Source organism: Pleuronectes platessa, chromosome 14 (genome assembly GCF_947347685.1).
Source record: "Pleuronectes platessa chromosome 14, fPlePla1.1, whole genome shotgun sequence".
Lineage (NCBI taxonomy): Eukaryota > Metazoa > Chordata > Actinopteri > Pleuronectiformes > Pleuronectidae > Pleuronectes > Pleuronectes platessa.
Genome location: NC_070639.1, coordinates 918,774 through 935,654, shown reverse-complemented (window position 1 = coordinate 935,654; position 16,881 = coordinate 918,774). Strand labels below are relative to the sequence as shown.

At 41.7% G+C, this 16,881-nt stretch overlaps 1 protein-coding gene across 5 annotated transcripts in view; it reads left to right on the top strand.

The window, feature by feature from the left end:
* ccdc93 (coiled-coil domain containing 93) overlaps positions 1-16,881 on the top strand; it is a 50,379-nt gene that overhangs the window by 7,444 nt on the left and 26,054 nt on the right. For 4 of the 5 annotated variants that reach the window (XM_053439992.1, XM_053439991.1, XM_053439990.1 and 1 more), the window contains exons 3-6: positions 1,713-1,807; positions 7,774-7,885; positions 15,060-15,158; positions 16,804-16,860. In XM_053439992.1, the coding sequence (XP_053295967.1) occupies positions 1,713-1,807; positions 7,774-7,885; positions 15,060-15,158; positions 16,804-16,860 (363 nt within the window). The remainder of the gene's footprint in view (positions 1-1,712; positions 1,808-7,773; positions 7,886-15,059; positions 15,159-16,803; positions 16,861-16,881) is intronic. The other variant, XM_053439993.1, reaches the window with a different exon arrangement.

Sequence of the window (16,881 nt, the reverse complement as noted above, 5' to 3'; positions counted from 1 at the left end):
AATTGTATTATCCACAGCAGCGGCAGAGTATCAGTGTATTTTCTTTACTAGTGACATCACTGCTGTTCCATAAAATCGCTCTTCATCTCAAAAGTTTCGCTTCCTCTTCTCATCGCTTGATGCCTTGACTCTGTCAGGACTCGCGGTGGAAACCCATTGGTCGACAGCATTTAATATTCATGCCGTGCTTTGCATTGACCATTTGTGGTTGAAAGTGGGCGTGTGGAGGGCAGATTTGGAGGCAGATCCACATACGAACGGTTCAAGGTGGACTGTGATTTATAAAGCGAACATTGCGTTCAGGTGTGCGTGCACACGGTTTTATAAGTCTGGATTTTCTTTTGAGTACGCCATTTCTGGCTTTTGTGCAAACATTGTGCAAGTTACTCAGGTTTATATTACTCTATTATGTCTGCTTTATGATACTGTATTGTATTTAAATAGTTTTAAGTTATGTGCTGGGAGCTCAGCGTTCATGTGAGAGGTCTCCTATTCAGAAAATAAGTACAAAGGTCCTGTGTCCTGAATGTTCAAGGACAAAGTTTTTGCACTACCCTTTCTTAGTTTTTGCACTTCAGTTAATGTGTAAAAGACAATGTTGTTCACAGAATTAAATGTGACATTTGAAGTGAGTTGAGCAGTCCTATTTTCCTAATGTTTTGTAATGCCTTTGAATAATATGTGGGACATGAATCGCTATATATCGCAGAATCGAATCGCAATACTTGCTGTATCGCAATATGTTAAGAAATCGCAATAATATTGAATCGTGGCCCAAATAACGCAATACTATCGAATCGTCACATTTTTACCAATTCCCACCACTAGTCTCTTGCTATCTCTCTCACTCTCCGTCCGTCTCTCTTTCCCTCCCAACTGAATGATGTACACAGGTAAAGAAACAAAATCGTGATGTATAATTAAATCATCATAAAAGTTATATTTATAGATCATTTAAAATATAATATATATAATAATATAGTATTAATGTATATCCATATAATGTAATATATATAATTAATATGTAATATCTCGTATAAATATGCAAATATAGCAAGGCCCGGGGACACACAGGTTGTCCCAAGGCCAACATTAGTAGTGTGTGAGAGACTATGATGCTACATGTAAGAAAGTATACTAGTGTGAGTTTGAGAGTATGATGTTACATGTAAGAGAGTATAGTAGTGTGTGTGAGAGACTATACTGGTCTGTGTGAGACCAACTATTAATTATCTCTCATAGGGCCTCGTAACAAATTGATGTTTATTGTCATCAATATATTCACGGCCACTTATATATTGTATGATGGTACATGTAAGAGTGTTTAGTAGTGTGTGTGTGTGTGTGTGAGAGAGTATGATAGTACATGTAAGAGAATATATTAGTGTGTGTGAGAGCTTATGATAGTAGATGTGAGAGAGTATAGTGGTGTGACAAAGTATTAACTATCTCTCATGGCTGTACACTATCTCTCATAGGGCTGTACAGTAAAGTGCAGTGGCACAGGATGATTATACGGTCAAGTCAAATCTGTTTGTGCACAAGACAAAACTTTGTTAATGATATATCATTATCGACTGATATGAAATAAAATAGTGTAATACGATTTTTTTCCTTATCGCCCAGCCTACTCAGTAGACAGTCCTACTTATTAATGAATGCAGTTAACCTCCATTCTCGCTAAACCTGTTTCCTCTGCCTCCCTTGTTCAGGTGGTCGGGGGTATGACCTGGTGCATCACCACATGTAACTTTGACATTGATGTGGATCTTCTTTTCCAAGAAAATTTGACGATTGGCCTTAAAATGTAAGTGGTTTTTCATTTTGCTTACTGTTCTCCAGAGCTCTTTTTATGCTGAAAGGGATACTAATTATTATTATTATCAAATCTACTCACCACTATGCTGATGGAGGGGTGGTTGAAGTGTCTGAGTCCAAAAAACAGTCTAGGAGTCTCAGGGATAAGCAGTGATAGAGCAGAATCCAGTACAATTGAAGTAACTGGTGACCAATGCTTAAGACGCAATAAAACATAAAATTCCTCCAAACTGCTCGTGTGGTGTCATCCAAGCCGCGACATCAAAATCGACTCCAAACAAGGTCATTTAGACCAGTGATTTTCAACCAGTGTGCCGCGACACACAAGTGTGCCGTGAGAGATCGTCAGGTGTGCCGTGGGAAATTATCCAATATCTAGTGTTGCACCGAAGTATCGGCCGAACATCGGTAGCGGCCGATATTCACCTCATTTACCGACATCTGCACATCGGTAATAAACTTGACTTTCACCGATATCATTGCTATATGTGGTTAAACCGCTGGGCACGTGCCGCGGCTGGGGGAGCAGTCGCCCCGTCGCCCTCCTCTCCACGCAGCCGGAGACCCGGCGTGCGGCACGCCTCGACGTTGTTTTGGGGGGGGGGGTCCTCTTCTGCGGTGCCTCACGGCGTCAGTGGTGCGGGGGCTTTCTTTCTCTTGGACCGCGGGGCGGTGTCCGTCGCCGGTGCGGAAGGCAGGCCGTTGGAGGGGACCTTGTACGGCGGTCGGCGGCGGCGACTCTGGACTGCAGTAAAGTGAGCCGTCATGTGGAAAGCCAGCCGCCACTCAGGTTTTTGTTGCGCGTCTACTGGTACCTCATACGGTAAAGCGGTACAAATAGTCAGAGCGCCTAAAAAGAACGAAAACACAACTATATTTTAGTTATAGTCTCTCATTTGATTATTTTTATTTTTATCTTCATGACGTATCTGTTCATGTAAATTATGTATTTTTACCTCAAATTGAAGGGCAAGTCTGTAAAAAAGGACTAATGTATTCCTAATGTAGCCATATTTAGATGGTGATTAAAAATATTCCTTGAGAGGTTATAAGTGACTTCGAGTGGATTCCTGTTCATGGTGTCTCTGACTATGCTCCTACACATTTTTGTGTATTTTTACTGCAGAATAACTGAGAAAATTCGACTGGAAAATAACCCTAACCCTTACTTAGAACTGGTGCGGACCAGTGTTAATTTTGGCAGCTATTTTTGATTTAGTCTTAGTCTTAGTCTTTTCACGAAAATGCATATTAGTTTTAGTCACATTTAGTCATTATTATCCTTCTTAGTTTTAGTCTAGTTTTAGTCGACAAAAATGAATTACATTTTAGTCTAGTTTTAGTCGACGAAAACTAATTACATTTTAGTCTAGTTTTAGTCACATTTAGTAGCCACATTAAACCCCTTTTCTTCCCTTCTCAGGCACAGGGACCCTGTGTTGTGTCTAAAACTGCTAAATAGTCTAGCTTGCAGTACTTAGGTTGTCCATTAGATATCCCTACCAACATAGGTCTATAGCAGGGGTCGGCAACCTTTACTTTCAAAAGAGTAATTTTGCCCCCTCTTCCCCCAAATAAAATTTGTCTCGAGCCGCAAAACATATTTGATAACAAATCTAATAAAGTTTAATATAAAGTTATACTATACTAAACTATAGTTTGTTGCATTTACGAAATTATAGAACGACAATAAAGAAAACTCTTGACATTTTATTGCTGTTTGTACCTGTTACAACAAAGGAAAACACAGAACACTTATGAAGAGAAGAAAATACACAGGCAAGTTTCAGCCTACTTTGAAATAAATTAAACACAGAACTTTGTAGAGCTATTTGAATAAGAAGTACCCTATTTTGAAATAAATAAAAACATATAGCTGCAGCCTAATAGCTTAAAAATATATATTTAGTTTTAAATGTGAAAACAAAAAGCGAGAGCAGGTCAGACTGGAGGCGGACACAGAAACTGAAGCTCGGTACAAACCAACTGCAGCTTCTGCTCTGATCAAGAAGCTGCTGCGCTGATCTCTGAGCAGCTGAGACCAGAGAAACTCTGTTTTTTCACTGTTTCCACTCTTAAGAAGCAGCCGGTTCACGTGCACGAGCTCAGATCTTGTGTCTCTGAGCGAGTGAGCGGAGGGCGGAGCCTCGGGACCGGTGCGCTATCTGGGGCGCACACACAGACGCAACACACTCACTCGCCCGCTCCTGATACTTCATGACGGCCTGATACGATGATGTTTAAATAAATTATTGTGACTTAGTCAACCACCAACATTTTCGTCTCGTCTCGTCTCGTCAACGAAAGTTAAAACAGATTTAGTCATAGTTTTTATTTTCAAAGAATCGTTTTCGTTACGTCTTCGTCTTCGTCATGGAAAAAAGATCGTTAACGAATATTTTTCGTCATCGTTTTCGTCAACGAAATTAACACTGGTGCGGACCAGGGGAATCCGACTGTTTAATTAAAACAAAGCATCGCGAAGGCCCACGGTGGGTGTTGACGCAATGTGGTTTCTGCCCAGTGCTCTGAATGTCAAAGTGAAGAAATTCAATGAAGCGCGGGTAAACGGCGGGAGTAACTATTGGCACTCAAAACAGGTCAATCTGTTTTAGACAGGGTAAGAAGGTCCTGTTTTAAATTATCCTTGTGGTATTTTGACCAAAATATGTTACAGACATTTCATTAAGACCCCAAGGAGCCATATCAACTGTGATAAAATGGGTATAATATGTCTCCGTTAAATAAAGATAAGAAATATTATATATCAAGCAGTCTTGTTGTAATCATAATCATCACATTACAGATCCGGTTTCCTTGTACTGTGTCGTATTAACCTGCCACCTGTCCTCCCTCTACAACCCCCCAACTTAATTTTTGCAGTAGAAGCGATGCTCTGTTTATCATAAACATTGTTGTGCATCCTGCCACCGCTGCTAAAGAAATGGGAAACACTGTATATTTTTTTTGAGGATAATGGGATTAAGGATAGAGGTAAAGCTTTATCAAAGAGGAATGTTTTATGTTTAACCCTAAATGTAGAGATGGTGTCTTCCTCCTGAACCAAGGTTGGGAGCTGGTTCCACAGGAGAGGAGCCCGTTAGCTGCAGGTTGTACCTCCCACTCTACTCTTACAGACTCTAAGAACAATAAGTGAGCCTCTACGGGAGCAGAGTGATCTATTTAGAAAATATGGTGCTATGACATTGTTACATCACCTTAATAGGTCTAGGGCCAGCTGCAGACAGCAACACACTCGAAAATATTAATAAGTCAGAGTAAAAGTTGAAAGAAATTTGATTGTAAAGTTGCATCTTATAACAAATGGTTTACACAAAAATTGTGGAGGATGGACCATGAGGTTGCACCAAATATAATACAATGAATTCAAGAATACCAGCCCTGACTACAAGCTCTTTCCAAGATCTTATTTACAATCCTCTCAACCAAGCCCAGTCGATCTGTTTGTAGCACTTGGATATACCATGACCTGGATGACTGAGAATCTCCCAAGACATAAAGAGGTAGACATTCCAAAGGGCATAACTGTATACCGAAAGAAACCATCAGGAGTCACAAAAGCTGAAATGTTTGAAGTTTGAAGGGGGTCAAAGGAACCTATAATGGATAGAAAAAGTCTACATACCCCTGTTAAAATTGAATCGCAGTAAATTGACAAACGTACAGCAAATAGAGAAACGACATCGAAAGTGATTCCAGAGGACAGCTTAAAGTGATGGACACTGCTGCTAAAGCAGACACAAAACATCCAATACATCATACAAATTCGATTATACACAGGGGTCGGCAACCCGCGGCTCTGGAGCCGAATGCGGCTCTTCAGCCTCTCTGCAGTGGCCGTACAGTACAGTGTTGTGCATATTTTGCAATGCTGAACTTAACAAATCAGTTTTCATATTATTAACATGAACGTAACGATGAACGTGAGTGAACGTCACATACATTTTTTAAATCATTATCGTATCAGGCCATCACGAAATACCAGGAGCGGGCGTGTGTGTAGCGAGCGCGCCGGCCCCATGTCCCGGGGTAGTCTGGGCTACTATAAAAATACGTGGTGGCCTCCGTAGAGAGGACCCACTCCTGATGTAAATATAAAGTATTTAAATATGAAAGGCCCATTCTAGGGTAAAGAAAATAACAATTCATACAATGTTTAAATGAAACACACTAGTGTAAACATCACTAGGATTATTTTATATTCAATTTGCCAATAGATCCCTTTCACCTAAATCTTACTCACTGGACCTTTTAGAATTCATTATAAACTTAAGTTATCCTATTGACACTATCGGATAGTCAGTCTCCAAATTAGGAATGGGCATTCGATTAAATTGTCTTAATCAATCGTCAGGAGAATTAACGATCGATTTTCAATTAATCATTAATATTTTTATATTAAAATTCACTATTTATAGGCTCTATTAAAATGCAGGGAAAATAGAAAACACAGCGTGTTTCCTCATTGAGATCTTTATTACAAGATGAACGTCTCTTCTGGCAGTTAAACTTGAAAATATGCGCTGCTGGACTCTTTATCCCCGATGACAGCAGCAGCTAGCCGCTGAGAGCTAGCTGGATTTGATGGTTCTCTACCTCTCAGTCCGGTTGTTGTCATGTCCTCACTCCCGGAACCCCTCACCCAGACTTGGGTCTGTCGGGGTTCCCTTCCCCGTGGACTGAGGGTCCATGTGCGGACAATAAGCCGAGCGAGCAGCGGAGGCTAATTCCGGGCTTCTTCCTCCAGCTGCTAACATCCTCACTGTGCTGCGTTCAGGGCAACTCGGATATTCCGACCTCCTGCCACATAACGAAATCCAGTTTTTTCGTTGATGAAAAAAATAATGTCATCGACGAAATTCTTAATGATCAATAATCGATCGTCGATCAATTATGCCCATCCCTAATCCAAATTCAGTTGATAATACCTTACTAGGTAAAGTACCTTGAGATAATGCCAATTAGGGTTTGGCGCTGTACAAATTAATTGTGAATTCGAATGTAATTCAAAAATGGTCAGACAGAAGGGGGTTTTGGGGAAATATATACTATATTGTATGTCAGAACAAGATCCACAGTGTGATTGAAACAGTGACTGGGTTAATTAACATGCTGAATAAATCCAATTTATACTAAGTCTATTAGTGAATTAAATGCAGAGCTAAGGTTGTCATTAGCAACATCTACATGGATATATGAAAACTTTATCTGTGCTAAAAACTAACTCTTGGCTGATGGGGTATAAGGAGGAATATGAGTTTTAATGTGGGTGGGGGGCGTTCCTTCATTTAAAATCACACATTCATCTTTTTGCTGCCAGGTTTACGTTAAACCGACTAAATCAAATCAAATTTCATCAATGACTAGTAGAGATCTAGTTCTGAGTGGCCTAGTATTAAATAGGCAACAATTCATTGTTCAATTGTTTGGTTCTGTTATCATAGTTGTATAATTTTGTCATCTCTGTGCAGCACTTTGTCTATCACAATCAATCTTGCACTGGAGGCACAGCTGTCTGGGGCAATTTGGGGTTCAGTATCTTGCCCAACAACATTTTGGCATGCTCTACCTCCTGAGCCGCAGCTGCCCCCTTATCCTGAAGTGAAGTGCAATGGATCGAACATTGTGAATTGGATTGTGCTTTCAATCTGGACAGCTCAACCTAATTGAAGGGAAAATTAATTCCCATCTTCATCAGGATAACATTAGGGTGTCTGTCCAAATGCTAAGGTTCAGTAGAAGCTGGTGATATAGCAAGACAATGACCCTGACCAGTGAAGAAAATCATTGAATTATATTGTAAAATATTATTTTCTCTGTTATAAGATTGAGCACATTGTTTGTCCATACTAATTTAAGCGAAGATCATGCTAGGTTTTATCACCAGTTTTGCAGCCACTGTTGATCCAGTCAGCGTTATCTGTCTCCTTGCAGAGCCCTGACAGAGAAAATAGTTTCTGTTTTGCCGAAGATGAAGTGTCCTCATCACCTTGAACCCCATCAAATTCAAGGATTGGACTTTATCCACATTTTTCCTGTGATACAAGTAAGAGAGTTCATGACAAACTTTCAGTTAACATTCAACATAAAATGAGTCCATTTGCATTGTGTATTAAAAAATGCTAATAATGATATTGTATTTATTTTCCTTCCATGCAACAGCAAGTGGTCGGAGGCATTAAGTTTGCTGGTTCTCAATATATATGTACAGTGAAGGAGATAAGTATTTGATCCCTTGCCGGTTTTCTAAGTTTGCCCCCCTGAAAAATAAATGATCGGTCTATAATTTTAATGGTGGGTTTATTTTAACAGTGAGAGACAGAATTTCAAATAAAAAATCCAGATAATCAAGTAAAAAAATCTAATAAAAATAAATATAAAAGTTATAAATTTATTTGCATTTGATTGAGGGAAATAAGTATTTGATCCAGACAGAATTCTGACTCCTATAAGCTGGCTCGATTCGTCCTTTTGCTTGAAGAAAGTACTCAGAATCTCAACTCATTATCTGTCCACAAAATAAATTAATCAGATTCCAACCTCTCCACAATGGGCAAGACCAAAGAGCTGCCTAAGGACATCAGGAACAAGATTGTAGACCTGCACAAGGCTGGAATGGGCTACAAGACCATCGGCAAGCAGCTGGGTGAGAAGTAGACAACTGTTGGTGCGATTATTCGGAAATGTAAGAAACAAAATTACCATAAATCGCCCTCGGTCTAGGGCTCAACGCAAGATCTCGCCTCGTGGGGTATCAAGGATCATGAGAAAGGTGAGGGAATTAGCCCAGAACTACACGGGAGGAACTTGTTAATGATCTCAAGACAGCTGGGATCACAGTAACCAAGAAAACCATTGGTAACACACTACACCGTAAATGGTTAAAATCCTGTTGTGTCTGCAAGGTTCCCCTGATCAAGAAGGCACATTTACGGGGGCTAGTGAGTTGAGTTTAGTGTAGACGTGTTTTCTCGAGGCTCACCCAGTTCTACTGATATAATCGCCTATTTAATGCTATACTCTACATTATTGCTCTAAGAATCTTCGCAGTCAGTTTATCTTTTCCTCCACCGAAAAAACGGACGTTGAAATGTCATTTAAAACTCCACGAACTGGAAAAGGACCTCGCCAGTTAGCCGAAGCTGCCGCTAGCCGTGACCTTGCTAGCAAGAAACCCGAAGCCATGCCACTGCTCGAGGAGGAGGATGAGCTCCCACTTATCTGACAAAAACTGTCCAACAAGCTCCTCCAGTCCTTTAACGAGCGGTTCGACAAGTTTGAACAGAGTTTCCAGAGTCTTCTGTCTGCCCAGCAAGTGCTCACGGAGAGGCTGTCTGCCACCGAGAATCAAGCCGCAGACCACGAGCAGCGCATCCCTGCCGTGGAAACTTCAGTCACAGAGCTACAGCGGGAAAACAACAAACTAAGGGCCAAGCTGTGTGATCTAGATGGGAGGTCCAGGTGCCAAAAAATAAAGATTGATGGCATCCCAGAAGGTGAAGAGAAAGGGAGGCCAACCGAGTTTGTATCCAGCCGGATTCCCAAGTTGCTCGGCGACGACAACTTAGCTAAGCCGGTAGTCATCGACAGGGCGCACAGCACATCACAGCCCAGACCAGCAGAAGGCTCTCGACCCCGCACGATAATAGCAAGGATGCACCCCGCACAGGAGAAGGTAAACATTATACGGCTCGGGAGGCAGCAGTCAATGGAATACGAAGGAAACCAAATCTTGATTTTCACCAACTAAACAGGGAAGATGATGGAGCAACGGCGGGGCTTCCGCGCAGTACAACAGGTGCTGAGAGAGAAGGAGATCCGGCACTCGCTGCGGTTCCCTGCCAATTCCACGTTCATCATCAAGGGCAAGTGAAGATATTTAACGACCCGGCTGAAGTGAAGAACTTCATTGAGCAAAAACTTTGAAAGGCTACTATGCGAAATGCAAACGTAGAGTATGTTCCATGATCACAGAACTGTTACCACGGCGATCTTTTTCTTTTCTTAATATGTAATCGGTTCTGTGCTGTGTGGGCCAACGAGGGGCTGTGTTTTGGAGAATTTATCCCTGCTTTCAGCAGGTGGTCCCAGATGTGGTTGAGGGTAACTCTGCTTCGTTTGGGGAAGCATTGGGTGGGTCATGTTCTTGTTAACTGTTAATTGTAGTTTGTGTTTGTTGATGCTGCCTGCCAGGCCGAGTGCTAAGTTTGTGTTCGCTTATAGCGTTTGTAATGGCCGATCCACTAAGTTCAAATACGATGGCCACTTGCTTGTGTCTGAGGAGTAATTTCTCACAGCTGACTCGTGTCCAAACATCAGACCCCGTCCCGTTGTAACCCAACGTTAAACGAATCCAGGAGGCTGATAGCACTTGAAGTGATGGATTTTATTTTCCTTTCCAGCACAGTTCAGAAACACCGTTCAAATGATCCATTATTGAAGATTGGCGTGCCTTAATTCCATGCTGGTCACAATGTCACCTTATCTATTATCACTGACGTCAACAATAACTTTCCCATCATCTTAACGTAAATGTCATTCACATTTTTCCGCACAGTCCACACAAATGTCACGTATATTTCACGTATATTTCACGGTCAAAACTTGTTTGAGTCTACTCCTACAGACTCCTCACTCACCACTCTTCATGTGCGTCACTAACCATCCGAGCTGGCTCCACCACGCACCTATATGAAGAACAGCCTTACGGCCTCTTCAAACTGTTGCAAAAAAGACGCAAAAAGCGCTCAAAACAGAATATACTTGAATATAGAAAACACAATATACAAAATATAATTCAACTGTACAAAACTTAAACTACAAAACCTGGACAATATAAGAAAATATAAAAACAACATAAATATTTAACTATACACACACACTTGCTGCATAGTGGCTCTTACAATTCCGGCCCCTAATTTTAAGGCAGGATAACTTTATAATTATTTACGTGCAACATAGTCACAAGAGCCAAGTTACACCAAAATATCAGCAACATACAAATGACACATTTTTTTTCCCTTTTTTAAATTTTTTTTTTAACTCTTTGTACACACATGAGAGGAGGTAATCCGTCTTCACCCCGTAATGGAGCTTCAACTGTTCAACAGTCACTTTCTCCTTTCAGTTCCCGAGTAGCAATACGCTTATACTCTGGCCCTGCATACGACTGCAGTTACTCTAAGTATCCACGTCACATATGAGGCAGAGTTTATCCACAGGCCTCTCCAAGGTCCTGAACTTGGTTTTGACTAGTACTCGTCGATAGCCTGGATGCCAGACGAACTTAGCCCCGCCCACAACATTTTGGTCGGGCAGTTCGGTCTGGAGTCGCTCCATTGGGAAAAAATTATGGGGCGTGTTTCAACTGACCAGGAAGTAAAGTTCCTCTTCTCTCAATTGGATAGACCTACAACCAATCAGAGCAACGTAGTATGTGACGTATGCTAAGCAACGCATTGTGAGTTATTTACTGGGTTCACACCGGACGCTTCAGCGCAGCGCCAAGCCTTAAATAACAGCTGGCTCCCATCCACTCCCATGTTAAAACTTTGTGCCGGTCACACCGGAGGCTGAAGCACCGCGAGGCAGCCTTGGCGCAGCGCGGTGCTCCAGCCTCCGAGGCGATCTACTGGATCAACGGGTGATATTATTAGCGCTGCCCGGCGGTTCAGCGTCGCTTCAGTGTCCGTTGTGAACAGCCAAGCGCCGGGGCGATAGGGATTAGCGCGGTGCTCTGGCGTCGCCTCCACGTTCTGTGTTCCTCTTTCAAAATGAATGCGCTGTCGATGTCTTCTAAAACAGACTCAATGGCAGCATCTACACATCTCAGCTCGCCAGCGGCAGGCATGTTTGTTGAAAACGAATTCAACCCGAGGGCACTTTGGTGACGTGGTTGATTACGTCACCGTTGATCATCTGTCAATCATCGTATAAAGCCCGCCCTGACAATCTGATTGGCCCGGTCCGGCCATAATTTTTTCCCAATGGAGCGACCCCAGACCGAACTGCCCGACCAAATCTGTTGTGGGCGGGGCTAAGTTCGTCTGGCATCCAGGCTAACTCGTCGAACAAGTCCCTTATTGTCTGATATGGTTTGTATGACTCTACCCAGAAGCCAGGAGCTCCGGTGGGCATTGTCATCCAGGATCATCACAATTTGTCCTGGTTCCATATTTTTCTTGACAGTATTCCACTTATGACGTTCTTGTAGGCTGGGTAGATATTCACACACCCACCTTCTCCAAAACAGGTCTGCGAGATACTGAGTTTGCTTCCATCTGCGGCGTGAGTAGTAGTCATCTTTGTGAAACAGGCCTGCTGGAAGAAAGGGCTTCTTCTTTAACAACAGCAGGTGATTAGGTGTCAAAGCCTCAAGATCATTCGGGACAATGTCGTTAGTGGTCTGTCATTAAGTATTGCCTCAACTTCACATAATAAAGTCTGAAGACACTCGTCATCTATTGTTTGCTCTCGAAGCACAGACTTGAGAACCTTTTCCCTGATTTCACTTGTCTCTCCCACACTCTATGGGGCCGAAGTAAATGGTAAATGGATTTGTATTTATATAGCGCTTTTCTAGTCTTGATGACCACTCAAAGCGCTTTACATTACAGTTTCACATTCACCCATTCACACACACATTCATACAGTACTTGCAGCACTTTTGTTATTCTATGGGGGGCCATTCCGGGTTCAGCATCTTGCCCAAGGACACTTCGGCATGCAGATGGTTCAGACTGGGGATCGAACCGCCGACCTTCAGGTTGGAGGACGACCACTCTACCCCTCAGCCACAGCCGCCCACAAGTAGTAGTCCACACCTACATGGGTGAAAGGTGGCTTGTCTGGTAGTAATCTATCTGAAGGCAGGTCTGCCATTTTTTGTCCATGAACTTTTGCTTGGATTTTTCTGCATGTAACACACCTGGACAGAAGTTTCCTCACTGCTGTGTTAGCTGCTGGGACCCAGAACTTTTGGCGTAGACGAGAGATAGTATAGTTTCTCCCTAAATGACCAACCTTTTCATGGATGTACCGCAGAAGCAGGGTTGTGGGATGCATGTCCTTCGGCATAATTATGGGATGCTTTGATTCCTCAGGCATTGCAGAGTTGCTCAAGCGACCTCCTACCCTTAGGATGCCGCTGTCCAACATTGGATCTAACTTGCATAAGGGACTGTTTCCTTTCAGAATCTGTTTTCCTTTGCATGGGCAAGGGACTTGAACTCAGATATATCAGCTGAGCTCTGGAAGGGGCAATGACTCGGATTAATTCTTCTATAAATTCACGTTATAGACTAATCCAGTACAAGGTGTTATATAGGGCGGCTGTGGCGCAGATTGGTCGTCCTCCAACCTGAAGGTCGGTGGTTCGATCCCCAGTCTGACCCATCTGCATGCCGAAGTGTCCTTGGGCAAGATGCTGAACCCTGAATGGCCCCCCATAGAATAACAAAGTGCTGGGAATAGATGCACTGTATGAATGTGTGTGTGAATGTAGAACTGTACTGTAAAGCGCTTTGAGTGGTCATCAAGACTAGAAAAGCGCTATATAAATACAAATCCATTTACCATATAGACTGCATTATTCAAAAACAAAGCTAAACCGCATTTTCCCATCGGTCTCCTCTCAATGTGATAAGTGTGGCGCTGCTGAGGGTTCACTGGCGCACCTTTTTTGGTTTTGCCCTAAACTGCATAATTTTTGGAGTAAAATTTTTCAGTGAATATTCTGGAGACATTCAGCCAAACTGCGGCGATCTGGCCATCCTTGGATGCTCTGCGGAGACTCTGAAGCTTCCTTGTGATACACAAACTGCTCTACACCCAGGGATGGTGATTGCTAAGAAACTTATTCTTCTGACTTGGAAGTCTACTCCTCCACCCTGCTTTACACACTGGCTTAACGAAATGTTCTCTGTTATTCAAATGGAAAAACTGCGTCAACACAAAGGCAACACACAGAAAAGGTTTGAGAGAACATGGGGACCTGCTTTAGCGCAGTGCAATATGCACTGCATGCAATATCTCTAACTCCACAGCAACTCTGACCTACCTGGCTACATTAGTTGATGTAATTTATTACTCTATTCACTTATTCATGTTACTTGGCCCTATCTCTGAGATGGCGCTATTGTGAGATCATTCCTGAAAGACCATATATGTAATTGAGTAATCTGTCTGGCAGCTTTTATTTTTTTCATTTTGTTTTTGTTTTGTGAATTTGTATTATGTCTTGTCAATACTTTGTTGTGTATTTAAAAAATTGTAAATAAAGTATATTGTCAGTGGGCAAATGTACAAAATCGGCAAGGGATCAAATACATATTTCCTTTACTGTACATACAGTTTGTCCACTCCATTCTTTTGAGCACAATATCTCGAAAAAGCCTTGAGGGAATTTCTTCTATTTTGATACAAACAATCTGTTGGACTAAAGGATGAACTGATTCGATTTTTGGGGTCAAAGGTCAAGGTCATAGTGACCTTGCAAAACCCTATTTTGACTTGTGAACATGTCACCTTAAGAACGCCTTGAAAGAATTATTTTTAATTTGGCACAATGTTCACTAAGATTCAAAGATTAGCTTATTGGATTTGGAAAATCAAAGGTCAAGGTCACAGGGGACTCACAAAACATGTTTTTGTCCTCTTGAATGTGATAGCTCATGACAATCTTTTCACTTTCTACTCTACCTTGCTCCATCTTAGTTTGTTACTATACACATATTTAGCTTTTTCTATACAGACAAGTTCATCAAATGGTCCTTTTGTTTATCTTTCAAAATAACTTCATTATACTTTCTTTGAATATTAAATACTTTATTTATAGAGCTGAATCTTCTGCACCAGTGCAGAAACCAACCTTTCAGAAATATGCGGACTGCGTTCCTTCACAATGTAAATATTCAATTAGTGAAGTTTAAATATATTTGTTTATTTGTATGCCGAAATTTTACATTGGCTGATAAGAAGTGGCTTTTTGGTTGGATCTTTAATTTCCGTATCTTGCCCAAGGACACTTTCGTACAATTAATGGGGGACACTGGGGAGCTTAAGTGTCAGCTAAAGAATTCGCACACAACTTTAGCCAGAAAATCCAATCCAAGCAACAGGACCAGTTGGTGGATGGTTGAGTGTTTGCATATATTTGTACTGTACCGAGTGGCTCCTTGTTTAGACTTTTATCTGATCAGCTGTATGTTGTCTCCTGCAAGTGGCTGGTGAAACGAGCCATAGAAACGAGGGAAGAGATGGGTGACTATGTGAGAGCTTACTCCATTTCTCAGTTCCAGAAGATCCACAGCCTCCCAGAGGTGAGAGTACGAGTATGCCACAGAGCCAGAAGAATAGGCTCAGTGACTCTACTTTATAAACATGTGTTTCTGCAATCCCAACATATTTAAAAAAGTGAGGCATTGTAGCACTTCAGGAATAGGTTTAACTTCATGTCACTGTCAATGAATTCTCCAAACTGAACATTAAAAAAAAGTAAGCTTGGGCACTATATGTTTTTGAAGTGTTGTCTTCGCTATTTGGAACAGTAAGCTCTTAAAAAAACAAGGTGTGAGATGAACCAATCTACAACACTGCTATTCCATTGTGTCAGTGACACAGGCTGTTCAATTAACAAGAAAAGAAAATCAAGTATGTGACCAGACAGTGTATTGGCAGACACAATATAACAATAATAAAAGAGATGGTGGCCAAAGAAACTTTATATTATTGCACAGATACTGAAATTACATCAAATAGTAATTACTGCTTAACATTATAATGACAATAGCAGAGAATTGGGCCTTGAAAGGGATGATAGATAGATAGATAGATAGATGGATAGATGGATGGATAGATCATCTATCGATTTTCATTGGGATTCATTGCAAAAACTACTGGATCGATTTAATTTAAGTGAAAAGATTGCGTTTGGGCCATAGAAGAACCTAAAGTTTTGGATTTGATTTGATTTAAAGGGGTGGAACCAGGAACTTTTTTCGACTTCTGTTTTACATTGCGATATTGGATGTTAGCCTTGGCAGAGGTATGCAATCTCCAAAAGAAGCAACAAAGGCAACAGCACAACAGCTGTGTCTCAATTTAGGGGCTGCATCCTCCGGAAGCTGCATTTGTAGACCAATTACTTTACTGCAGTGTGATTAAGCTGTCCAAATATCAGCGCTCCTCCAAATGTGTCCTTCCACACCAGAGCAACAGAGGCTGCAGTGGGTTCATCCTTTGCTGCCAAAAATTATCCCATGATACACCGCACTTCAGTGTCCAACTGTTTTCCAAAGGCGTAATGGTGGAAAAAAGCAATGCAAAAAACGTAAATTTGGTTTGTCCGAATTGGGCTATACAGCCATTGAAGGATGCAGCTAACGTCGGCTACATAGACAGGGTCCTTCAAAGGATGTGACACAATTGAGACACAGCTACTGTCTCGTATGCATACTTGTCTATGCCTGGTGTACATGCTGTATAATTCTGTTGTACTATGGCTTGTGCCATACACTTTGGAATGTGCATGTTTTCATCTGTCGAGGGCGGCTGTGGCTGAGGGCGGCTGTGGCTGAGGGGTAGAGCAGTCGTCCTCCAAACTGAAGGTCGGCAGTTCGATCCCCAGTCTTCCCCATATGCATGCAGAAGTGTCCTTGGGCAAGATGCTGAGCCCCGAATTGCCCCTCATAGGACAAAAAAATGCTGCTATTAGATGCACTTTATGATTGTGTGTGTGAATGGGTGAATGTTAAACTGAACTGTAAAGCGCTTTGAGTGGTCATCAAGACTAGAAAAGCGCTATATGAATACAAAATTATTTATCATTTAGCAGAACTTTAAAGGTATGTGGTAATAATCCACCACCATGGTTTATTTAAGAGCTCAAAGGATAATTAAGCAAAAACTGCATTTAACTGTCCTCTAAATAAGTGTTGATTTTCAAAAGTAACCTTTGTATTGTAGGATGAAGAGTTTCTCCAGCAGAAAGATAAGGCTGTGAAAACAGTTCTGGATGTACTGGTGAGTTGCTACAACTTTAGG